The sequence below is a fragment of the Giraffa tippelskirchi genome, chromosome 3, assembly GCF_054371585.1.
Source record: "Giraffa tippelskirchi isolate mGirTip1 chromosome 3, T2T-mGirTip1v1.2.pri, whole genome shotgun sequence".
NCBI lineage: Eukaryota > Metazoa > Chordata > Mammalia > Artiodactyla > Giraffidae > Giraffa > Giraffa tippelskirchi.
The window spans coordinates 182,405,108-182,426,975 of NC_137277.1; the positions used below are offsets into that span (position 1 = coordinate 182,405,108).

A 21,868-nucleotide genomic window follows, 5' to 3' on the forward strand; every position below is an offset into this window, starting at 1 on the left:
AAACATGGAACATGGCAATTTTAGGTCAGCAGGCATTTAAAGACACCTTTTAACTTTCAAGGGCTGGCCTAATAAGATATATTTTGTACAAAAATACCAGTGTTACTGAGATGAGACTTGAATCATTTAAATCTTAAAAGGGCTCAGTTTTAGCTGCCAGTACACCTTTTACTTGTGAAATTACTTCTTCTTGTCTTCTAATGGCACTGTCCTTCTAGAGTCCTGTGATCATCATCGGATATCGGACTCCATTCCTTCTGCTAACCTTTGGTAACTATTCAGAATTCATTACAGTGTTTGAAATGAGGCACTCACAGTGACCCCTTTTGGGCCATAAAATAGCCGTCCAAGTTAGCCAGGATGACAGCAGAAGCCAGCCTTATGTGTTATGTGGTCAGGAACTGCTCCAGTGTGGCTACAGTCTGAATGGCGAAAGGAGTTAGTCATAGTTAGGCTTATCCATTTCATTATTTGTTTTGAGAAGTCATGTCAGTGAGCCACAGATGCATCTTTGGCTCATTAATACTGAAGTCTGAACAGTGAAGTTTATTTCAGTGGAATCCTGGAGAGTTGCTCAAAACGCATGATCTTTGTAGTTTCTTTTGTGTGTGTGGCCGCACTGAGTGGCTTGTGGGATCTTAGTTCCCTGACCAGGGATTGAACCTGTGCCCCCTGCAATGCAAGCACAAAATCTTAACCACTGGACTGCCAGAGAAGTTCCTCTTTGTACTGTAAATAGAACTTTTCTACTTTGGAGGGGAAGTGCTGTACAAACATGGCCGCAGTTACTACTGCTACAACATATATATTCATTCAATTCTTGATATTTCTAAAGTTTGGAAAAGTTCCATGTTAATGTAAACACAATTTTAATTTTTCTAAACACATACTCATATCTTAAAACAGCACTCATTGATAGATTTTGGTGGGAGGTAGGAAAACAAAGCTCAGTCTTCCTAATTTCTTGTCTGTATAGGCCTTTACTCTCCGTTTTAATAGAACTTCTTCCGTGCACAGACCATGGCAGAGCCCATTTTCAAAGCAGTTCATAGATTTAGCTATGCAGTTGACTTACTTTCGGTCACCAAGAAAGAGTAAAAATCAAAGAGCCAAATGGCTGCTAAGGGAAAATGTTGTAATAGCAAACTTGAGGGGCTAGACCAGACGGAGCTAGCAAGAGAAGAATGCTTGAGGGGTAGTCTCAGGGAACTGTAATTGATAGTAACAGAATAGAAATGAGGTAGTGGAAAATTTAGGCTACTATACCAGAGACATGCTCCTAATTTTGGCTTGAAATTGTCTTGCTAAGTAAAGCTGTTGTGATTATTGGAATGCGACAGAATTCATCTCTTGGCTTTTTGTCCCACAAAAGCATTAGAATTTAAAACAGACCCTTTAACATGAGTTACAGCAGACAAGAAATACCAGTTCAGTTAGGGTGGGTGTTATTTAATTACCCTTCTCTATGGGGATGGGGCTGTTCCCACAAAAATTGTTTGTGGGTGAAATCACAACAAAGATCCATAAGGTACAGCTTTATATATATATATTGAAAATAGACATCAATCTCTTGAATTTTTCTAATATCAAAGGTTAATTTAAAATATTAATGCTGAAAAGATTAATTTAAGATATTAAATCTACTAGGCAAGAATACATGTACATATTGTAATTACTTCCTTTTTACAATTAAAGTAATTGGATTATTTTTAATGAGCTATTTACATTTAATAATTAAAAAAGACTTATCTTTTCAGCATTCCCCATATGCAGAAAGAGATTGGGATGGGGTGGGACTCACTTCTGATATATGATTATCTTTACTTGGGCTAAAAAGGAAACACAATTGTGCTTTTTAGAAAAAGGCTCGGAAGAATATTATTTTAAAACACACATACAGTCATCATCCATAATCTGAAGTTTCAGTTTCCTCGGTTTCAGTTACCCAAAATTATTAAATAATAACTAATTTCAGTACAAAATTATTAAATGAAAACTTCCAGAAATAAGCAATTCATAAATTTTAAGTTGCTCGTCTTTCTGAGTAGCATAATGAAATCTCATGCCATCTTACTCTGTCTTGCCCTGGACATGAATCACCTCTGCCCAGCATATCCACGCTGTGTGTGTTACCTGCCTGGTAGTCACTCAGCCACCATCTTGGTTATTAGATCAGTTGTCAGGTGTTGCAGTGTTTGTGTTCACATAATCCTTATTTTACCGATAGGTGACCCTCAAATGCAAGAGTAGCCAAAGAGAGACCAAAAGTGCTTCCTTTAAGTGAAAAGGTGAAAGTTCTCAACCTAACAAGGAAAGAAAAAAGTATTTTGTTTATATATAGGGTTTGGTACCTTCAGGCATCCTTGGGGGGCTTGGAATGTGTGACCCTTGGAAAAAAGGGACTACTGTATACAGTTTAGAAATTACCCATAAGAATGTGTTTTGGTTCTTTGTAAAAGAAGATGACAGATTAGGCACTTAAAAAAAAGTCCTTAATGACAAGATTTGATGAGTTCAACAGTGCCCAGAGAATGAAACGTAAAGTGATTTTCAGGGACCCTGTAAGTAAAAGTAACCCATCAGAAGTGATGGAACCCCAAATGCCTAGCTGTTTGAAAACAGGAGTTTGTTTGAAAAGCAGTAGCATCTGAATAATGTTATCTGAGGCTGGCACTTTAAATGAGCCAGTGTTTATGTTATTTAAAGTGAAAGATGTGAAGCCCCTGAGCAGCTGGCTAAAACTGGGTGTAGAGAGGGAGAAAGCAGTGTGTTATTCTCATTAACACCATTTCAGTTCCAGGGTAAATATGTCAGGAAGGCTTTCTTATGTTAGCATATTATCTTTTTTTTGAGGGGGAAGAAACTAGTCTGGGGTTTGGTGGCACTTGTGTATGAAAATGAGAAATACGGGCACAGTCTTGGCTAGGGAGGTTTGTGAAGTCAGCATAGTGTCATGGATGCAGATGGACCTGGGTTTCAAAGCTGTATGACTGTGATCAAGTTACAGAAGTGCCCTTAGTGTTTTAGTTCTCTTAGCTGTAAAATCAGAATGCTGCCAGTTACCTTTCAGTAGTGTTTTGAAGATTAGATTTGTTAAAGAAAATGTGAATAAATACCTGGCACATTTTGGGCAGACACTGTAGGATGCAAAGAAGTTTTTAATAATCTCACCCTTGTAACAGCAGATTCCAATAGCTGCTGCTGTTACTACTGTTTCTGTTAGGTTTAAAGACATTTTGTTTTTCAGTTCATGTATTCAAAGAATTGTGTACTCCAAAAAGCTGTGCTACAATGTAGAACGTAGTGACTGCGGTAAAAGGTTCAGCATACTTTTTTGGCGCCTTTGGATAGGGAGAAATGACTTAAGACTAGAAGAGTTGAGGAAGGCTTCTTAGAAATGGTGACATTTGCCTTGGGCCTTTAAGATGAAAGATTTTTTTTTTTTTTAAGAAATGCCACAATCCAGATAATAGTACCTTTGAGACTGCTTTCAAAATACATAAAGTGAAAATATTGAATTGACTCTTGACTGTGATTTGGAAGACTGATAGACTGATACCCTTGTCTTAATCCTTAAAATTGGTATAACGTAAGCAGAGGCCATCCATTTCTTTTTTTTTTTTTACATTGGATGCATTTTTATTGAACCTTTTAGTTTACAACATGAGGTAAAAGGCAAATCAGTTCTCTTTGAGTGGTATTTTACACAGCTGTAGTAAAATATTTTAAAATTCAAGGATTTATAATGGATTGCATTTCTTAAAAGTTGAGGGATCAAGTAAACAAGTTCTAACTTGAATTTTCCAGTTGACTCTTCACTTAACAATAGTAACCAGCTCTAATTAGATATATAAGTTTCTTCATGGCCATATTTTATTGTTGATGTCTTTACTATTTTAATCAATATCCACTAATTCCACTTCAAAAATAAGTTTTGCATTTGGTGGAATTTTGAGGTCATCCCTTTCTTTCTCAGCGCTTGTCTTCATACTCCCAGAGAACCTGTTTCAGAAGGTAAGAGGCCTACCTACTGCTTGGTTTCCACTGAGACCAAAGAGAAGAGAACCAATTAGGAGAACTCTTTGTGTAATGCTCAGTGCTGTTTAATTTGACCTACTCTCTTTAAATTATTGTATTACCACTAGGAGGTAAGTCCAATAAACTCAGTGCTCCTTTGAATTAGCAATAACGAGAGCTATCAGTTGTTGAGTACCTACTAGGTGCTAGATACCCCTCTAGAAGGCTTATGTATGTTACCTCATTTTATCCTGAAAACCATCCTATGAGATAGGTTTTATTTTTCCCATTTTACAGATGAGGCTTGGAGAGATTAACCAGCCCAAAGTCATATACAACTAGTGGCTCAGGGAATCCTTGACTCTTGACTAACTTGCCTCTGGATTCATCAAGTTGTATTGATTTTTTTTTAATGTGATAAACACCTATATGAGTACCGACTTTAAAAAAGAAAAAGGGAAATTTTCTGCCACTATTAATTATGATTATTCAGAAAATTAAATGTTATTCAAATATGTTACAGCTGTATAGTGGTGATATCCTACCTTTTTGCAGTGTTTTCTTATTTGATTTTAGGATACCTGTTCTTCCTTTTAAAAGTTTTCCATGGCATATACTTATTGAAGATAAATTGAAATTAGTACCTCTTTATGATTGGGGACCTTGCAAAACCAGAGTGGAAATCAAGTCCTGACTTACATTGGAAGCTTGTGGCTTTGATCGCTGGGAGAAGGGAAATAAGGAGGTGAGCCCCGTGAAAGGAGGTGAGCCCCGTGATTACCCTGATTTTCTGTCTAGATGTATATTCTAACCATGGAGCAAGGTGGGTGGACGGATCCCAGGCAGAGCAGATTCGTCTTAACTGAACTGAAGAGACAAATTGCGTTAATAGTTCAAGGGAGGCTGAGGCAACTGGAAGCTGTGGGGTGCAGTTCTGGAAAAGAGGAAGAATACTGTTCTAGAAATCTTGTTAGGGTCTCCTTGAGGCTTGACTGATCACCCATATGCCTGGGGTCAGATTACAGGAGGTTGGATAAGAGTGACCAGGAAGTTATGAGGTAACTGATTCCCAGTGCAGGGGAGGTGTTCTAGTTCCTATCAGCCAGAGTAGAGAGCCCATGTTGCTCCTTCTCCAGCAGAGATCCAGTAGAGAGCATCCAGTAGAGATCACTGAAGGGCCACATTTGTACTGGGACTAAAGAGCCAAGAGAGTAAAAGCTGCTCAAGATCCACCCTAACACAGCTTAAAAAGAAACCTCAGTTGTACCAAATTGAACCAGAAGTCACTTAACTGCCAACCAGAAAAAAGTCTCCCACTCTTGAAACCAAGACAACAATGTTAGGTACTCAGCATCATAAAATCACAATGTCCAACGTCCAGTCAAAGTTACCAGGAAAATGTGGCCCATAATTTGGAGACAAATCAGTTCGTAGCAACACTCAAAAATGACAGAGGTGATAGAATTACCAGATATGAAAACAGCTGTTATAATTATGTTCAAATATATAGAGTAAAGGGCTTCCCAGGTAGCACTTGTGGTAAACCCACCCTGCCAATGCAGGAGACTTAAGAGATGCCGGTTTGATCCATAGGTGGGGAAGATCCTCTGGAGAAGGAAATGGCACCCCACTCTAGTATTCTTGCCTGGAGAATTCCATGGACAGAGGAGCCTGTCAGGCTACAGTCCATAGGGTTGCGAAGAGTTGTACATGACTGAAGCAACTTAGCACATGTAAAAGAAAATATGAACATATTAATTAGGAAGTAAACATTTTAGCCTTGCAAATAAATAGTGGAATTTGGTTTCAGTCTCTCTTATTTTTTATTATCTTTCTTCTCATGCTGTTGATGATTTAGTAAAATTTGAGTATTATCTTGTAAGTCTTAAGTTACCAAATCATATCATTTTCTTTTTTCTTTTTTTTCATATCATTTTAGAATTGGAAAGAACTTTTAAAGACCATCTTGTTCACCCTATCATATTATAGAAAAAGAAATATTATGTTTCATTAATTCTGAGGTGTACATTTCCCCCATATTTTAACATCTCTGGAATTATCATGCATCTTAGAGTTCATGAAATACCGTAAAAGCCCATTAGAATTGTGACTTTTCTGTAAATACTTATGGTAGAATTCAAGTCTTCTACTTATATTACCCCCACCTAGAAAACTTCCCTTCTTTATTCTTTAAATCCAAATCCTGTCCAGTTCCGGTCTTCATTCCAGGAATTCTGTTCAGTTGAAAGTGATCTTTTCCTTTCTGTTGTCAAAACTGACTACATCATTCGTTTGACCGGAGAAGGCAATGGCACCCCACTCCAGTACTCTTGCCTGGAAAATCCCATGGATGGAGGAGCCTGGTGAGCTGCAGTCCATGGGGTCGCGCTAAGAGTCGGACACGACTGAACGACTTCACTTTCACTTTTCACTTTCATGCACTGGAGAAGGAAATGGCAACCCACTCCAGTGTTCTTGCCTGGAGAATCCCAGGGACAGGGGAGCCTGGTGGGCTGCCGTCTATGGGGTCGCACAGAGTCGGACACGACTGAATCGACTTAGCAGCAGCAGCAGCATTTGTTTGATAACTGAACTTCTGTTTACTGTGTTGTTCCTTACCTGTGTTTTATCTGTCTCCTCAAATTATAAGTTCTTGGAGTCATGGGAAGAATTTTATATTTCTTTGCGTCATCTAGTGTCTACTTGATAAATATTTATTGATTGATAAGGGTGCTATAATTAGTAGTTAGCCATTAATGCAACCTGAAACTTATTAATAGAGTTGTTTACCAGTTAAGAGAACCACATATTTAACTATATGCCAGAACTAAGCGCTAGATAGATGTAGAATTAGTACTTCGGTACTACTACTGCTGCTGGAACTACTATTACTACTACTGTTGTGATTATTCTGTGCCAGGTACTATGTTAAGTATTTTATACATGCATTATTTCATTTTTCTGCACAACAAGCTTGAAAACTAAAGATCATTTCACTGATTTTAACAGGTTAGGAAACAGACAGAGAGAGTACTGCTTGCCAAGGTCCCAGAACTGGTTTGGCAGTAGTGGGTTGAAATCCACAGCTCTTTCTCTAATGTCCATGCTCTTGCTGCTCTACATCACTGCTTATTAGGTCTTTTGAGGGCTTTGGTAACCTAGTAAACTGAGGATAGAAAAGAAACGGACACTTACTTTTCCCTTTGTTCAGGGACTTTTCCTTGTAAATCCCATGTTTTGAGTGGTAGATAGACCTTGTGAGAGGAAGATGTACAGCTGCCTTTTGCCGCTCTTAGTCAGTGGCTGACAGCTTGGCCGTTAGTGACAGATGAGTGTGTGACACTTTTTCAGCAATGAATTGTTGTTACAGCTGGCAGAATAGAATAGTTGATATGAAATTTCATGGCAGTTTGCTTCATAATTCCACTCCCTGGTGTACAGATGTAGCTGTGATTGCTGGGTCCCTCTCCTCGCTTCAGTTGGTGTGTTAGCAGTCACATCCAGGACCACTGCTCTGGCTGCTCTATGACCACACGGTGTGTTTGTGTATCGCCCTGAGCTGTCAGCAAAACATTTTGCTGAATTTCCTTTTTTGTTGTTGCTCTGTAACCTTTTCTCCCCTGGCCTTTCTCATTTGTGTAGAACTGGCTTCTCTTTTGGCCTTTTCATCCCAGAGAGGGAGTAGTTACTACAGAGAGATGCTTGAAATATGAAGAGAAGCATCATAGAGATTAAAATGCATGGCTAGAGAGCTGGCAGGATGAAATGAGACTGACTCAGTGCCTAATGTACGATTCCATCCTGATTATCTCCTTCCTCATTTTCAAACTTGCTTCAGTATCTCATCCACCAGTGGCTGCTCCAGTGTCTCGTCTGTAGGGAGCTTCACCAAGTGCAGTAGACTACTGCTTGCAGGAGCCAGTAAAGAAGGGTTACAGCCCGGCTCCGTTTTCTCTATCCCTGGGTGAGATAGTAAACTGGGATTAGACGCTCTCCCATAAAAAACAACTTTATGTTCCTGTATGGTCACACATGTCCAGGTTAGGCTTCCGCCCAGGTATTCAAGCCCAGGTACTTGGAGAGGAGTGCCTTTTGTATCTATCTTCATCTCAGTTTTTTGGCCACCACCAACTGGAGATCACTCATGTCTGTCGTTGTCTGTAAATAAAGAAAACTCTTTAAAAAAGAGAATACTTTGTTAAGGCTTGTATGAGTTATTGACACATTTCTAATAATCTTGTGCAGTGATTTGTTGAGGTTTTGGTTTTTCTTTAATCTGTTTTTTTGTTGAAGGATAATTGCTTTACAGAATTTTGCTGTTTTCTGTCAAACCTCAACATGAGTCAGCCATGAAAGAAAGTGAAAGTGAAGTCGCTCAGTCGGGTCTGACTCTTTGTGACCCCATGGACTGTAGCCTCCCAGGCTCCTCCATTTGTAGGATTTCCCAGGCAAGAATACTGGAATGAGTTGCCGTTTCCTTCTCCAGGGGATCTTCCCAACCCAGGGATCGAACCTGGCTCTCCCGCATTGTAGGCAGACGCTTTACCATCTCAGCCACCAGGGAAGCCCATATCAGCCATAGGTATACCCTCCCTTTTAAACCTCCCTTCCATCTCCCTCCCCATTCCACCCCTCTAGGTTGATACAAAGCCCCTGTTTGAGCTTCCTGAGCCATACAGCAAATTCCCATTGGTTACTCTATTTTACATGTGGTAATGTAAGTTTCCATGTTACTCTTTCCATACATCTCACCCTCTCCTCCCCTCTCCCCATGTCCATGAGTCTATTCTCTGTCTGTTTCTTCATTGCTGCCCTGTAAATAAGTTCTTCAGTACCATTCTTCTAGATTCCGTATATATGTGTTAGAATACCATATTTATCTTCCTGTTTCTAGCAGTCTTTCTGACTGACTTCACTCTGTAGACTAGATTCTAGGTTCATCCACCTCACCAGAACTGACTCAAATACACTCCTTTTTATGGCTGAGTAACATTCCATTGTGTATATGTACCACAACTTCTTTACCCATTTATCTGTCAGTGGACATCTAGGTTGCTTGCATGTTCTAGCTATTGTCAATAGTGCTGCAATGAACAGTGGGATGCATGTGTTTTTTTCAATTTTCGTTTCCTCAGGGTATATGCCTAGGAGTGGGATTGCTGGGTCATATGGTGGTTTTATTCCTAAAAAATATGGAGCGCTTCATGAATTTGAGTGTCATCCTCACGCAGGTGCCATGCTAATCTTCTCTGTATCGTTCCAATTTTAGTATATGTGCTGCTGAAGCAAGCACGAGATTTTGTTTTGTTAGTTTTTTTTTGTCCCAGAGCAGTTGAGTTGTTTTTCATAGTAAACTCCTGTGTGAATGTAATGCTCAGTTGATGACTATAGCTGAAAGAAATCTGGTACTTGAGTACCCACAAATGTTAGGAATAAGGTTTTCTCACTTCGGAGCAAAATCATTCATAGTTGCGCCAGTGGTAAAGAACCCATCTGCCAGTGCAGGATACAGAAGAGATGTGGGTTTGATCCCTGGATCGGAAAGATCCCCTGGAGAAGGACATGGCAACCCATTCCAGTATTCTTGCCTGGAGAATTCCATGGACAGAGAACCCACTCCATTATTCTTGCCTGGAGAATTCCATGGACAGAGGAGCTTGGTGGGCTACAGTCCATAGGGTCAGAGTTGAACATGACTGAAGCAACTTAGCATGCATGCAATCAGAGTAAAAGTAAGCCCCCATTTATTTTTTCCAGTTTTATTGAGCTATAATTGACGTATAGCACTGTATATATTTAAAGTATGCAGCATAATGATTTTACTAATATCCATCATTTCATATAGATAACAAAATTAAATAGAATAAAATTTGTGTTTGTTGAAAACTCTTAGGATTTTCACTCAACAATTTTTGTATATAACATACATCAGTGTTAATTATATTTATCATGTTGTGCATTATATCCCTGGCACTTATTTATCTTATAACTGAAAGTTTATACCTTTTGACTGCCTTCATCCAATTTCCCCTCCCCCTGTGTCTGGTAGCTATAAAATTGATCTCTTTTTCTATGAGTTTATTTTTGAAGTATAATTGACCTGCACTCTGTGTTAGTTCCTATTATACAGTATATGATTTGGTGTTTTGAAACATTTCAAAATGATTACCGGGATAAGTCTAGTTAAGATATGTTATAATACAAATATATATCATAGTTACTGACTGTATTTCCCATACTGTACATTTCATACCCCTGACTTGTTAATTTTGCAACTGGAAGTTTATACATCTTAATCTCCTACACCTACTTCTTCTTTCCCCCGTCCTCTGGCAACCACCTGTTTGTTCTCTGTATCTATAATTCTGTTTTCTGTTACTTTTTTTTTTTTATGGCCCTGCCATACACTTTGCAGCTTAAGGGATCTCAGTTCCTCAACCAGCAGTTGAATCCCAGTCTTCCCAGGTGGCCCAGTGGTGAAGAATCCGCCTGCCAATGCAGGAGACGCTAAAGACTCGAGTTCGATTGCTGGGTTGGGAAGATCCCCTAGAGTAGGAAATGGCAACCCACTCCAGTGTTGTTGCCTGGAAAATTCCATGGACAGAGGAGTCTGGCCGGCTACAGTCGATGGGGTTGCAAACAGTCAGACATGACTGAGTGAGCGCGCGCGCGCGCACACACACACAGACACACACACACACACACAGACACACACACACACAGACACACACACACACACGGCAGTGAAAGTGCCAAATCCTAACCGCTAGGCCACCAAGGAACCCATGTCTGTTATATTTGTTCATTTCTTTTTTAGATTCCATATATAAGTGAAATCATACAGTATTTGTTGTTCTCTGGCTTATTGCATTTAGCATAATACCCTCTAGGTCCATCCATGTTGTTGCAAATGGCAAGATTTCATTCTTTTTTTGAGGGGGGGGTAATTTTACTGTAGTTGATTTACAGTGTTGTTTTAGTTTCTGCTGTACAGCACAGTGAATCAGTTATACATGTATCCACTCTTATTTTTTTATTTTTATTTTTTAAAATGTTTATTTATTTGGCTGCATTGGGTCTTAGTTGAGGTACACGGTGTCTTTGATCTTTAGTTGCAACATGTGAGATCTTGTGGTTGTGATATGCGAACTCTTAGTTGCACCATGTGGGATCTAGTTCCCTGACCAGGAATTGATCGGGGGCCTACTGCATTGGGAGCCTGAGTCTTAGCCCCTGGACTCCCAGGGAAGTCCCTATCCACTCTTTTTTAGGTTCTGTTCCCATATAGACTATTACAGAGTGTTGAGTAGAGTTCCCTGTGCTTATTAGTTATGTATTTGATACATAGTAGTATGTATATATCAGTCCCAAAAGTTTGCATTGCTTTTTTATGGATGAGCAATACTCCATTGTGTATGTGTGTATGTGTATATACCATGTCTTCTTTATCCAGTCATTGATTGGCATCTGGTTGCTCCCATGTCTTGGCTACTGTGAATAATGCTGCAGGGAACATAGAGGTGCAGGTACCTGTCAAGTTAGTGTTTTTGTTTTCTTTGGATAAATATCCAGGAGTGTAATTGCTGGATCAAAAGTAGGACCTTTTAGATGGATAGTTTGGAGTATTTCAGACCATTCCATTTTGATGATTAAGTATTGCTAGAAATTGGAATTAAGACTGGGAAAGTAAAATGAACTTTGTGTCTGTTACTAAAGTTACCAGTGATAACCATGCAGACCCTGTGTAATTTAAGTGGATTCATAACTGAGAACTTAGGCAAAGATGCAGATACAGGATATATTTTATGTGAATAAATCTTCTCTTTGGAGCTAGGAGTATTTTGTAAACAAAATCTCAGTTTCATATAGCACCTCTCAAGCATTTTTTTTTTAGTGCGGCTCACAGATGAACTGGAAAGATGAATTGAAAGTTTTCCCCCAATTGCTAGTCATCGTTAGGCTTAAGAACTAGAACCCAACTCATAGTTTTAAGTGGTTTCCAGTGCACAATTTTAAGTGTATTTTCTTTTGGACAACCAGATGGATCTTACTTAAAAAGAGAGCTTAATTTTGGCCATTTAAAAAAGCAGTTTTTTATTTCTCCTTTGCAGATAAGTTCATCTTTACCATTTTTCTAGATTCTGCATATATGTGTTAAATATATGGTATTTGATTTTCTCTTTCTGACTTAATTCACTCTGTATGTCAGTCTCTGGGCCCATCCACATCTCTGCAAATGGCACAATTTCATTCCTTTTTATGGCTGAGTATAATAGTCCATTGTATATATTTACAACATCTTCTTTCCCCATTCCTCTGTTGATGGACATTTAGGTGGCTTCCATGTCCAGGCTATTGTAAATAGTACTGCAGTGAACATTGGGGGTGCGTGTATCTTTTTGAATTACGGTTTTCTCCAGGTATTGCACAGATGTAGAGAACAAACATATGGCTACCAAGGGGGAAGGGTGGGATTGGGATTGGATTGGGATAGGCATGTATACACTACTGTGTGTAAAATAGATGAACTAAATCCCATGGACAGAGGAGCCTGGTATGCTACAGTCCATGGGGTCGCAAAGAGTCAGACACAACTGAGCGACTTCAGTTTCAGTTAATGAGAACCAGCTATTAGCACGGGGAATTCTACTCAATGCTCTTTGGTGACCTAAGGAAATCCAGGGAAGAGGGGATATATGTATACTTGTAACTGATTTACTTTGCTGTACAGCAGAAGCTAACACAACATTGTAAAGCAACTATACAGTAATAATAAAACAAAACAAAAACCCAAAAACAAAAACCAACAAAAAAAGGCAGTTTTCTATGGAATAGTTGATACTAGAAGAAACCAATTTTGCAGGTCAAAGTTAGCTCCCAATTTTAGCTTTAAGAACAAAGCTATGATTAGAGCCTGAAGCGTAATAGAAGAAAAAAGGTGGTATTGCCCCGAAAAGTAATAGAAAGTTATGAAATTGCCAGATGTGAGTGGTCCTTGATAGATGTGCAGTGTGTTCAAGGAGTAAGATACTGTAGTTTAAAAGTCCTGTTCCCCTGGACTACTTTCCCCAAACCAAATTAGGACAAGAAGGAACTTTACATTTATTGAAGGTAGGTCCATAGCTGGTGTCATTCATTTATGAAATTGGTAATTTCTCCTGGTTTTAGATCACAAGTAAGCTTTTTTCCTTGATTCTCCCAGTCAGATACTTTCTTTGTCCACTCTTGGAGTTCTGTTTATCTTGCTAGCTTTTTTGAACATTATTCTGGTGACCTAAACTGATTTGTCAGTAGTTTCTTGTGTTTGGAGAGAGTCTGGTTATATTTGTAGCTTCAGCCCCACCCTGTATTTCAACAGGAAGTGGGTAGGTACCTAAGTCTATAAAGAGACATTTCTCCTTGTGATTGTTGCATGATAGTGAGGAACTGCTATATGCAACAGTAAATTCATACTTCTTTAAATATTTTGATGGACCAATTTAGATTATAGTAAACCTGAGTGTTGTGTTTTATTTTGAAATCAAGTGATTATTTGACTTCAATTGAGATTCTTGAACCACTGTGGAATGCATATTCTTTATCATAAAGAAATTTATCTCCTGAAAGAGGAAACTAGTCTACAAAGTAAGGCGCTTCTCATATGCCCCTATCCAAAGTGCTGTTAACTATAGAACAGTGGGAAATGCTGAAGTGAAAAGCAGAAGTCCTAATTGCCACACATACAATATCCCCACATGTTCTCATCCCATGCTACTGCTGATCAGCATTTTGAGGGTATGTTTCAAAGAGGAACTGCCTTGAGAAGCATTTCTGTTGTTATAGTTATTGCTGTAGCTCAGATATACTTGCTTTGGGATGTGACCATAGAAATCTGCAGGTGTTATCAGTGACCATGGCTCTAAATGAAGCATTGTTTATTTATTTATAATAAACAGCTACTAATACATGTCATTGCCAGAATGAGGAGTCATCTGTTTTTTGTCCTGCTGTTAATAGGAATTCAGAGTGTAGGGTACAAATGAGTGTATCTTCCCCCTCACATACAGTCTTCCTTTATTACCTTTTTCCAGCTTCCAGATCTGTCCCTCTCACCTACTTCACCCCACTCCTGCTGCAGGCTGTCGGGAACAGAGTTGAGAGTTCAGAGTGTAGGGTACATGTCAGAGTCTCCTTTTGCCGTAAGACTGACCAAATGTGATATATAAATATCCCATGATAACTTCAAATACACAGACTTGTAGACTCTTACTGTTGTAAAGGGACCTCAAAGAACACCTCATCCAATTTCCAATTCAAAGCATGAATCCCATCATGGTACTGGCAGTCCAGATTGGTCAGTGTACTTCAAGCCATGGCTTGGAGGGGATGGTTGAAGTCTTTGATTTATTCTCATTTTCATGTCCCTTAAGCTGAAAATAGCTAGGGGTGAAGATGAAGATGGGGGTTGCTGCTGAGTCTGACTGGATGTCTGTAACTGGTCCAAAAAAAAAAAAAGCCTTTTTTTTTTTTTTTCTTTTTTACATCTTTGAGTAGCCAGCCCCAGATTGGCTTGGGAGGCTCCTGGAATATAATTAACTTAACCCCAGGGCACTGTCTGGAATGTCCTTTTTACCATTCTAGATCTATAGAAGAGTTTGATTCGTGAACATGATCCACCCATCTCTACAGTGCCTAGACCTCCCCTGGCCTTATGTTCAAAATGCAAGTGACTGTTGGCCAAGCAGAGGTTATGGCAGCTTTCAGTTCAGTTCAGTTGCTCAGTTGTATCTGACTCTTTGCGACCCCATGGACTGCAGCATGCCAGGCCTCCCTGTCCATCACCAACTCCCGGAGTTTAGTCAAACTCATGTCTATTGAGTCAGTGATGCCATCCAACCATCTCATCCTCTGTCGTCCCCTTCTCCAGCCCTCAATCTTTCCCAGCGTCAGGGTCTTTTCACATGAGTCAGTTATTCACATCAGGTGGCCAAAGTCCAGCAAATCCAAGAATTTTAGAAATTCTTAAAGATCATCTGGCTTAGTCCTTTTATTTTGCAAATGAGGAAACTGAAGCCCAGAGTGAGAATTATATCATCTTTGATTTAGAGGGCATCCAGTCTGACCTCTCCATATCATCTTCTTCCAGTCTAGGAATCTCTCCCCTAACATGCCTAATAGCTGGTATCCAGGGGATGATACTGGGGAACTTATCACCTCTGAAGAGAACCCATTCTAATATAGGACAGCTCTAATTAAAAAGAACTAACTTAATTGAAATCTACATCCCTGTAACTTTTATCTTCCCAGTGGTTCTAATTTAATTCCTCTCCTATGTAACATCCCTAAAGGTAAGACCTTCTCAAACCCCCAAATTAGCAAATATCACTATAGCGTATAATTTTTCCAATCAAAGTAAAGTATAACTGAAAAAGAACTTTTACTGATTCTATAAAGACAGGACATTCCACTTTCCATGTGTCCAAAACTTCTTTTTCTCGCTAAGAATGACTACTTGCTTGGTTTTCTTCACTGTCCCTTCATTCCTGGCGCTAGCATTTAGTTCTTTTCATAGTACTTTTATTTTTAAAAATTTGTTATAAATGGCAAGATCTCAGTCCTGATCAGGGATTGCAACCAGGCCACAGCAGTGACAGTGCCAAATCCTAACCACTAGGCAACCAGGGAACTCCCTCATAATATGTTTAATAAAGAAACATACATTTTATCACTTTGTACAGAACAGTCAGGAGAGAGCTACAGATAGGGCTGAAGGATTGGACTCACCCTTGCAACCTGTCTGTGGTTTCTCAGTTCTTACTTGCTAGCTGTGGTGGGCCTCTCCATTCTGTTGTCTCCTTCTCATCCTGGGAAGAGTTTGCCAACTGGTCTTCTTACCTCCAGTCTTCTGCCCAAATACAGCTTCCTACTTCTGTTAGAATGATTTGTCTAAAAATGCAGATTTGACCATGTCACTTCCTTAATTTAGTGGTTCCTCAACACCCAGTGCTCCACTAATTTTCCACTAAATGACTGCTGATGATCGAGGAGCTTTTCTCAACTGGATTCCCATGAGAACATTAAGCTCTAATGCCATCAGGCATCCATTGTATATAATGCATTAGCTTCTCTCCAGTGCATCTGGAATGGTGCTAGTTGTTTACACTCTTGATGAGAATGGAGAAAACAGTCACTAATCCTTTTCTGTGTTCTGTGGTTCAGATGAGGAACCCATTGTAAAAGAGTGGAGGAGAGAGAATGTATGTTCTTCAGGAGGTCCAGCAGCATGGCTGGGAGCAGTCTCCAGAAAAAGAACTCACAAATTTCATTGACGTCTAGAGTTTCATCTTTAAATTTATGTGAATACTGCGTTCTACTACATAATATGCCCATTGTTAAAAGTGTTTCAAAATATTTGTCAATGAATAAAATTGACTTTACAGGAGGATTTGCCTCAGGTCTATTGAACTAAAAATAACTACTTTTTTTTCTTAGCCCTGTATTGGACATTTTATATATGTTACATTATTTAATGTCTCTAGGAAAATTGCCCAAGATCACACAGCTAGTAAGGTGTCAAGACTCAGGGCACTAACCCAAGTATGTCTCAACTCCACAACTTAAAGCTGAGTTGAGTCAAGAGCCTTGGAAGTCTTTGCCTCATTTCCAAGTTTATCTTCACTGGAATGTAGGATTTCTTTCTTGGTCAAGTTAGTATTTTGGTTCAGACTGTGCATAATTCCATAGTTCTTTTGCAGAAAAATGAGTAGTGATATGGGTAATTCCATTTAATAAGGAATCTTGTCTTTCTTTGGTGACTCTGACACATATAAAACAACTTTTTTTTAGTAGCAGATTCACTTTTCTAATTCTTTTGTCTTGATGAATATTGAATATTGTGATTTTTTTGATTACTCTAGCTTGGAGAAGGCAATGGCACCGCACTCCAGTATTCTTGCCTGGAAAATCCCATGGACAGAGGAGCCTGGTAGGCTATAGTCCATGGGGTCGCTAAGAGTTGGACACGACTGAGCGACTTCACTTTCACTTTTTACTTTCATGCACTGGAGAAGGAAATGGCAACCCACTCCAGTATTCTTGCCTGGAGAATCCCAGGAACGGTGGAGCCCGGTGGGCTGCCGTCTATGGGGTCGCACAGAGTCGGACATGACTGAAGCGACTCAGCAGCAGCAGCAGCCAGCTATCTTGGTATTGAAAACTTGTCCCCCCCCTCACCTCCAGATGACATAGGGTTGACTTCGTTTGTGTCTTCTTACCCAAGGAACTTGGGAAAACATAAATACTAAAAAGTACCAAGGTATAGAGTGGCTTCCCCAGCTTCACTCGCATCTCACATTTACCTAGTTATTTGGAATCCAGTTTCCACTAGGTGTCCGAAGAGAATGTCTGGAATGCCCTGTCAGGAGCCATTCGACACAGAATTTCAAGGGGATCTGGCTCCTGTAGCTCCTCTAAGATGCTGGAACAAGTTCTGAAATGATTGCTAAGGGAGGGAGCCATAGTGGCTATTTTCAGTCATGTTTGGCTGTACCCTGAATTTCTGGTTCTTCTGGCAAGCTTGAAATTTTGGGAATCTGAGGGCATCCAGAGGATGCAGAGCCCTGTGAGCTTCTTTTGTTTGTAACCCCTTGTCTCCTTTTCTGTCCTAAACTCTTTTTCAGTTTGAATTAGTTACTGAAGGTTGCATGTTAGTACCCAGTACCCTTTACATTATGTAAAAGAGGAGAATCGTTAGACTGGAAGGGAAAGTCCAGAGTTTGGATTAGAAAATCTGTTGAATCAAAGGGGAACTTAGCTGAGGAACAGAATGAAAATTATTTCCTTAGACAGTAGACAAATATTCAGGAAACACCTCTGCACCCCAAAGATAGGCACAGCTGCCACACAGTGACTATTAAAGGGAGGTTCAAAGTTATGAGCAAACAGCTGATTCTCTTGGTTCTTGGGCTGTTGCTGTTGGTGACAGGAAATCTTGTTCCCCAAGCTGCTGGCTTCCTGTTTTATTTTTACTCTTAGCAGATCAGAATGTCCATAACAAGGAGCAGTCTGTTCCAAAGGGTTCTACTCCCTCTTTGAGCTGAAGGGCTTTTTTTTCTTTTGGTCAGACAATGTGTTGGTTCACTTTTAAGTTCTATGATGTATAGCTTGGTTTAAGCATTTTGTGTTCACAGTCAACTTTTTTTGGTGATGAACTGGTGTTTTAAGATTCAATGTAAGTAAACCTCTGTGGATTTGTTTTTGTGTGTGTGTGTTTGTTTTTTTTAAGAGGTGTTTGCAATCTTGGGGACTTGAGTATATTACCTTTATGCTTTACCATTTAATTTGCTATTTTCCCTAGCACAAAAACCTTTGGGCTGCTTTAGATTTCTTTAGTTTCACAAGATAGGTGAACAGTTCCAGCCCGGTGTGCCTTGGCTATAGTCATATCCATTTTGTTGGATAAAAAACCTCCTCCTGTCCTTGTAAAGTTAGGAATTTGGTAATCTAACTCTGAAACAATAGCTCAGCGTGAACCTAAAGTGCTGGGGGATTTCCTAGGGAAAGGGGCTTAGCTGACAGGATAAGGAACAGTGACTGGAAGGTTTCCGGATCTGCTCCAGACACTTCCTGCTGTCTCAAGAGCCTTTCGGCCCAGGTGTGTTGAACCGGATGGGAGAGAGAAAGGGAGCTGTGAGTAGAAGAGAAAGGACTAGGGAATCTTACAGCACAGTGTGCTTGGCATCGTGTTTGATATATCGAACATGTAAAATTTTCCTTGGTATTCTTTCATTCTGTCAATTTACAGGGTGAACTTTAGTAGTCTTAATAGATACTGACAGTATTTAGTTGTACATTAAGAGTCCTCTGTCAGGGAAGAACTGGAGAAGTTATGTCCTGATGTAGATCAGTGGAATCACTTGGCAACGTAATTTCATTGTGGAGACTGTCGGATGACAGAGGCTCTTTTTTGATTCTTATAATTGATCATCTGGAATCTGATCTGTTCTGATTGTGGACACCCCCAGGTTAGGATCTGTACCATCCAGGACCTGCTGAATGGGCTGTTTTCTGACCGTGCGTCCCTGCCTCTAGAGACTTTTGTTAGCTGGAGCATACTTGTTATTTTAGGGTTTTTAGGTTTTTATGCTGCCTGTGTACCCTCAGCAGTCACCAGTTCAGAATTTCTAAACTTATCCAGCAAGGTTCTAATAGCAAACCTGTAAAAGAGGGGTGTGATGGGGAGGGCTTAAACAAGGGGGAAAAAAAAGAGATAGAGGGAGAGATTTTTTAAAGCTGTTTAGATCAGAGCAAGACAAAAGGAAAAACGATTCACACAGCCTTGGTGTGCCTGGAATTTGTGGTTGAGTAATACTTTCCTGTTATTTCTTTTTTAGGTTGTTTTTCATCATTCAGAACATTGCCTGAAGCAGGTCCACCATGCCGTTAGTAACGAGGAACATCGAGCCAAGGCACCTGTGCCGTCAGACGTTGCCTAGCGTTAGAAGCGAGCTGGAATGCATGACCAACCTCACCCTGGCAAATGTCATCCGACAGCTGGGCAGCCTGAGTGAGTGCCGCAGAGAGCCTGTGCTTTGCCCTCGGGGGTCGTTGGTGCTCTTTATTTCCTCCCCTTCTCCTCCATGTTCCTATTTCTCCCCCATCTGCCTTCCCTAGGTAGTGCGAAAATTTATCCCACCCTCACCCCTCCCCAAAGAGAGTCTCCTTTTTATACAGATTCTTCCCTTCAGCCCTTTCTTCATCTACCACCACCCTCTAGGTTCCCTCCACCTCCCCCTCCACCTGCTTCAAAAGAAATCTGTGGGAAGGGTGGCAGGAAGGGCTGCAGCAGAAACTGCAGATGGAATGACAGAGCAGAATTCTCTGTGTAAAGTGGGAGGTTCACAGAGCAGTATCTTGGGTTGGGGAATGTGCCTGTAATTGCACAAGCTATTCGATGTAGCCTGACTTTGTTGAAGCCTCAAATGTACCAATAGTCTTTATCTACCTACCCCCCCTCCCGCCCCCACCTTTCTTCACAAAGAAGAGCAAAGCAAACACGTATTCAGAGAGATTCTGGCTGACTTGTCTACCCTGGTACACATTTAATTGTGCTGCAAGCCCCCAGGTCCAAGTTCAGGGTACAAATTACTTCTGTAGTCTCTAGGGTATTGGGAGTTTTGCAAGCTGTGTGAACACAGTGACACAGATTGTAGCTGGAGCCATTCTTCTCTAGGAGGAAGATGGGGGTTAACCTAGTCTATTTTGAAGCTGAGGGAAAGCCAGCTCAACTGTAATTTCTTTTTTTTTTTTAATTGATAAGAATGAATGAGACCGCCTTGAGTGGGGTACATGCTTGGGTTTGGATTTCATTCTGAACTGAGTGGATTTTGTTTGCTTGGAGCCGAGATATGGGAAAGGCAGATGCTTGGATAGGCTCTGCATTTGTCTAGTGCCATTCTAGCTCCCATAAGAACCTCTGTCAAAATGCCATTTTAGTGATCTTCCTTAGCAAAAGCATCTTAGTGTGAATTATTTCAGACACTTAACCCTCCTGTCGCATCAGTGCCTTTCGTGAAAGCAGTGGAATATCAAGAAAGCGTGCATTCCACCCCGCCGCCCCTGCCCCAGATAGTAATAGCCCCTGCCTTGGAAATAGGGGCCTGAGGAGATAAGAAGCCTGTGACCAGATGATGTATGGGGTCTGAGATTCTTAAGCCGTCACCCAGCTCTGAGTCTGTGTCAGTTGATCCAGGGCTTAGGGAAACCTGGATGGGGCGTCAGGAAAGAAATGAAACCCTACCAGTGTCTGTCTTACACAAAGGAACATTGACAGCAGTGCCACAGCAGTGCAACTGACAGGGAAGCACGTGAAGACTGCAGAGAGCCTCACTGCTTCTTAAAAGCACCGTTTTTGCTTCTGTCACCCTGAGAAGGCCAAATGGGTGGAAGTCAGTCACACGCGGGTTCCTTCTCTATAGGACAAAGGACATCTAGCTAATGGTGCATCTTCTTCTCTCTCAGCAGGAGTTATGGTCTCTCTCAGGTGTTTTTCCAGTGTAGTGTTGCTGGATGCCATTGCTCACTCTCCCACTTGTGATCAGACCACTCCTATCTTGAGGAAGCTCATCTGAGGGCCAGGGTTGGCCTGTGCCTATGGAAACAAGATTTTCTCACGTTGTAGAGCTAGCTGACCCTTTTATTCATCCAGTAAACATGTATTGAACATATTTTATGTGCCAGATGCTGAGAGGATACAGCAATAATAAGAAGTGGTCTCTGCCTTCTAGGAGCTCATAATCTACCAGAGGAGAAAGAAAGAAATAAGGGGAGAATGAGAGAGGGTGAGAAGAGATCTCGTATTTGTTGATTGCCTACTTTATGCCAGGTTTTAATAGGATCTTGACATATAGATTACCTAATTTAATCTTCTTAATAATCCTTTGAGTTTAGATGTTGGCATTTCCGTTTTTCAGGTGAAGAAATGAAGGCTCAGAAAAGTAAGGTAACTCGCCTGCAGACACAGTAGCCAGTGAGAGGCAAAGTCAGACTTCCTAAGAGTTTCTCAGCTTGTCCCCTGACTCCCTGTCTCTCCCATGACTGCCCTGTTTTAGACCTTTGCTGTGCCGTACTAAGTCTCTTCAGTCATGTCTGACTCTCTGCGACCCTGTGGACTGTAGCCTGCCGGGCTCCTCTGTCCCAAGGATTCTCCGGGCAGGAATACTGGAGTAGGTTGCTGTGCCCTTCTCCAAGGGATCTTCCCGACCCAGGGATCGAAACCACGTCTCCTGCAGCTCCTACATTGTAGGCGGGTTCTTTACCACTGAACCACCAGGGCAGCCCAACTGAACACTCACTAAACGATTCTTAGCCCACC

At 40.6% G+C, this 21,868-nt stretch overlaps 1 protein-coding gene, 1 long non-coding RNA gene and 2 other non-coding genes across 16 annotated transcripts in view; 1 reads left to right on the forward strand and 3 right to left on the reverse strand.

The window, feature by feature from the left end:
• The window catches only part of WASF2 (WASP family member 2), a 73,237-nt gene that overhangs the window by 33,272 nt on the left and 18,097 nt on the right, over window positions 1-21,868 (forward strand). For 6 of the 13 annotated variants that reach the window (XR_014081015.1, XR_014081017.1, XR_014081016.1 and 3 more), the window contains exon 2: window positions 19,389-19,561. Coding sequence is in view for 8 of the 13 variants with exons in the window: in XM_081586371.1 (XP_081442497.1) it covers window positions 19,432-19,561 (130 nt within the window). In the remaining 5 variants the exon portion in view is untranslated. Of the gene's footprint in view, window positions 1-4,593; window positions 4,782-9,650; window positions 9,750-16,913; window positions 16,982-18,031; window positions 18,227-19,388; window positions 19,562-21,868 lie in introns of those variants that run through there. The other 7 variants (XR_014081019.1, XM_081586375.1, XM_081586373.1 and 4 more) reach the window with 4 other exon arrangements.
• LOC145543759 (uncharacterized) lies at window positions 3,608-15,913 on the reverse strand. Its single transcript, XR_014081020.1, has 3 exons — window positions 15,781-15,913; window positions 7,213-8,175; window positions 3,608-5,740 (listed from the first exon to the last, which is right to left on the reverse strand). It is a non-coding gene; the product is annotated as an uncharacterized LOC145543759 (long non-coding RNA).
• TRNAC-ACA (transfer RNA cysteine (anticodon ACA)) lies at window positions 8,510-8,581 on the reverse strand. Its single transcript has one exon. It is a non-coding gene; the product is annotated as a tRNA-Cys (tRNA).
• Window positions 9,204-9,310, reverse strand: LOC145543863 (U6 spliceosomal RNA). Its single transcript, XR_014081110.1, has one exon. It is a non-coding gene; the product is annotated as a U6 spliceosomal RNA (small nuclear RNA).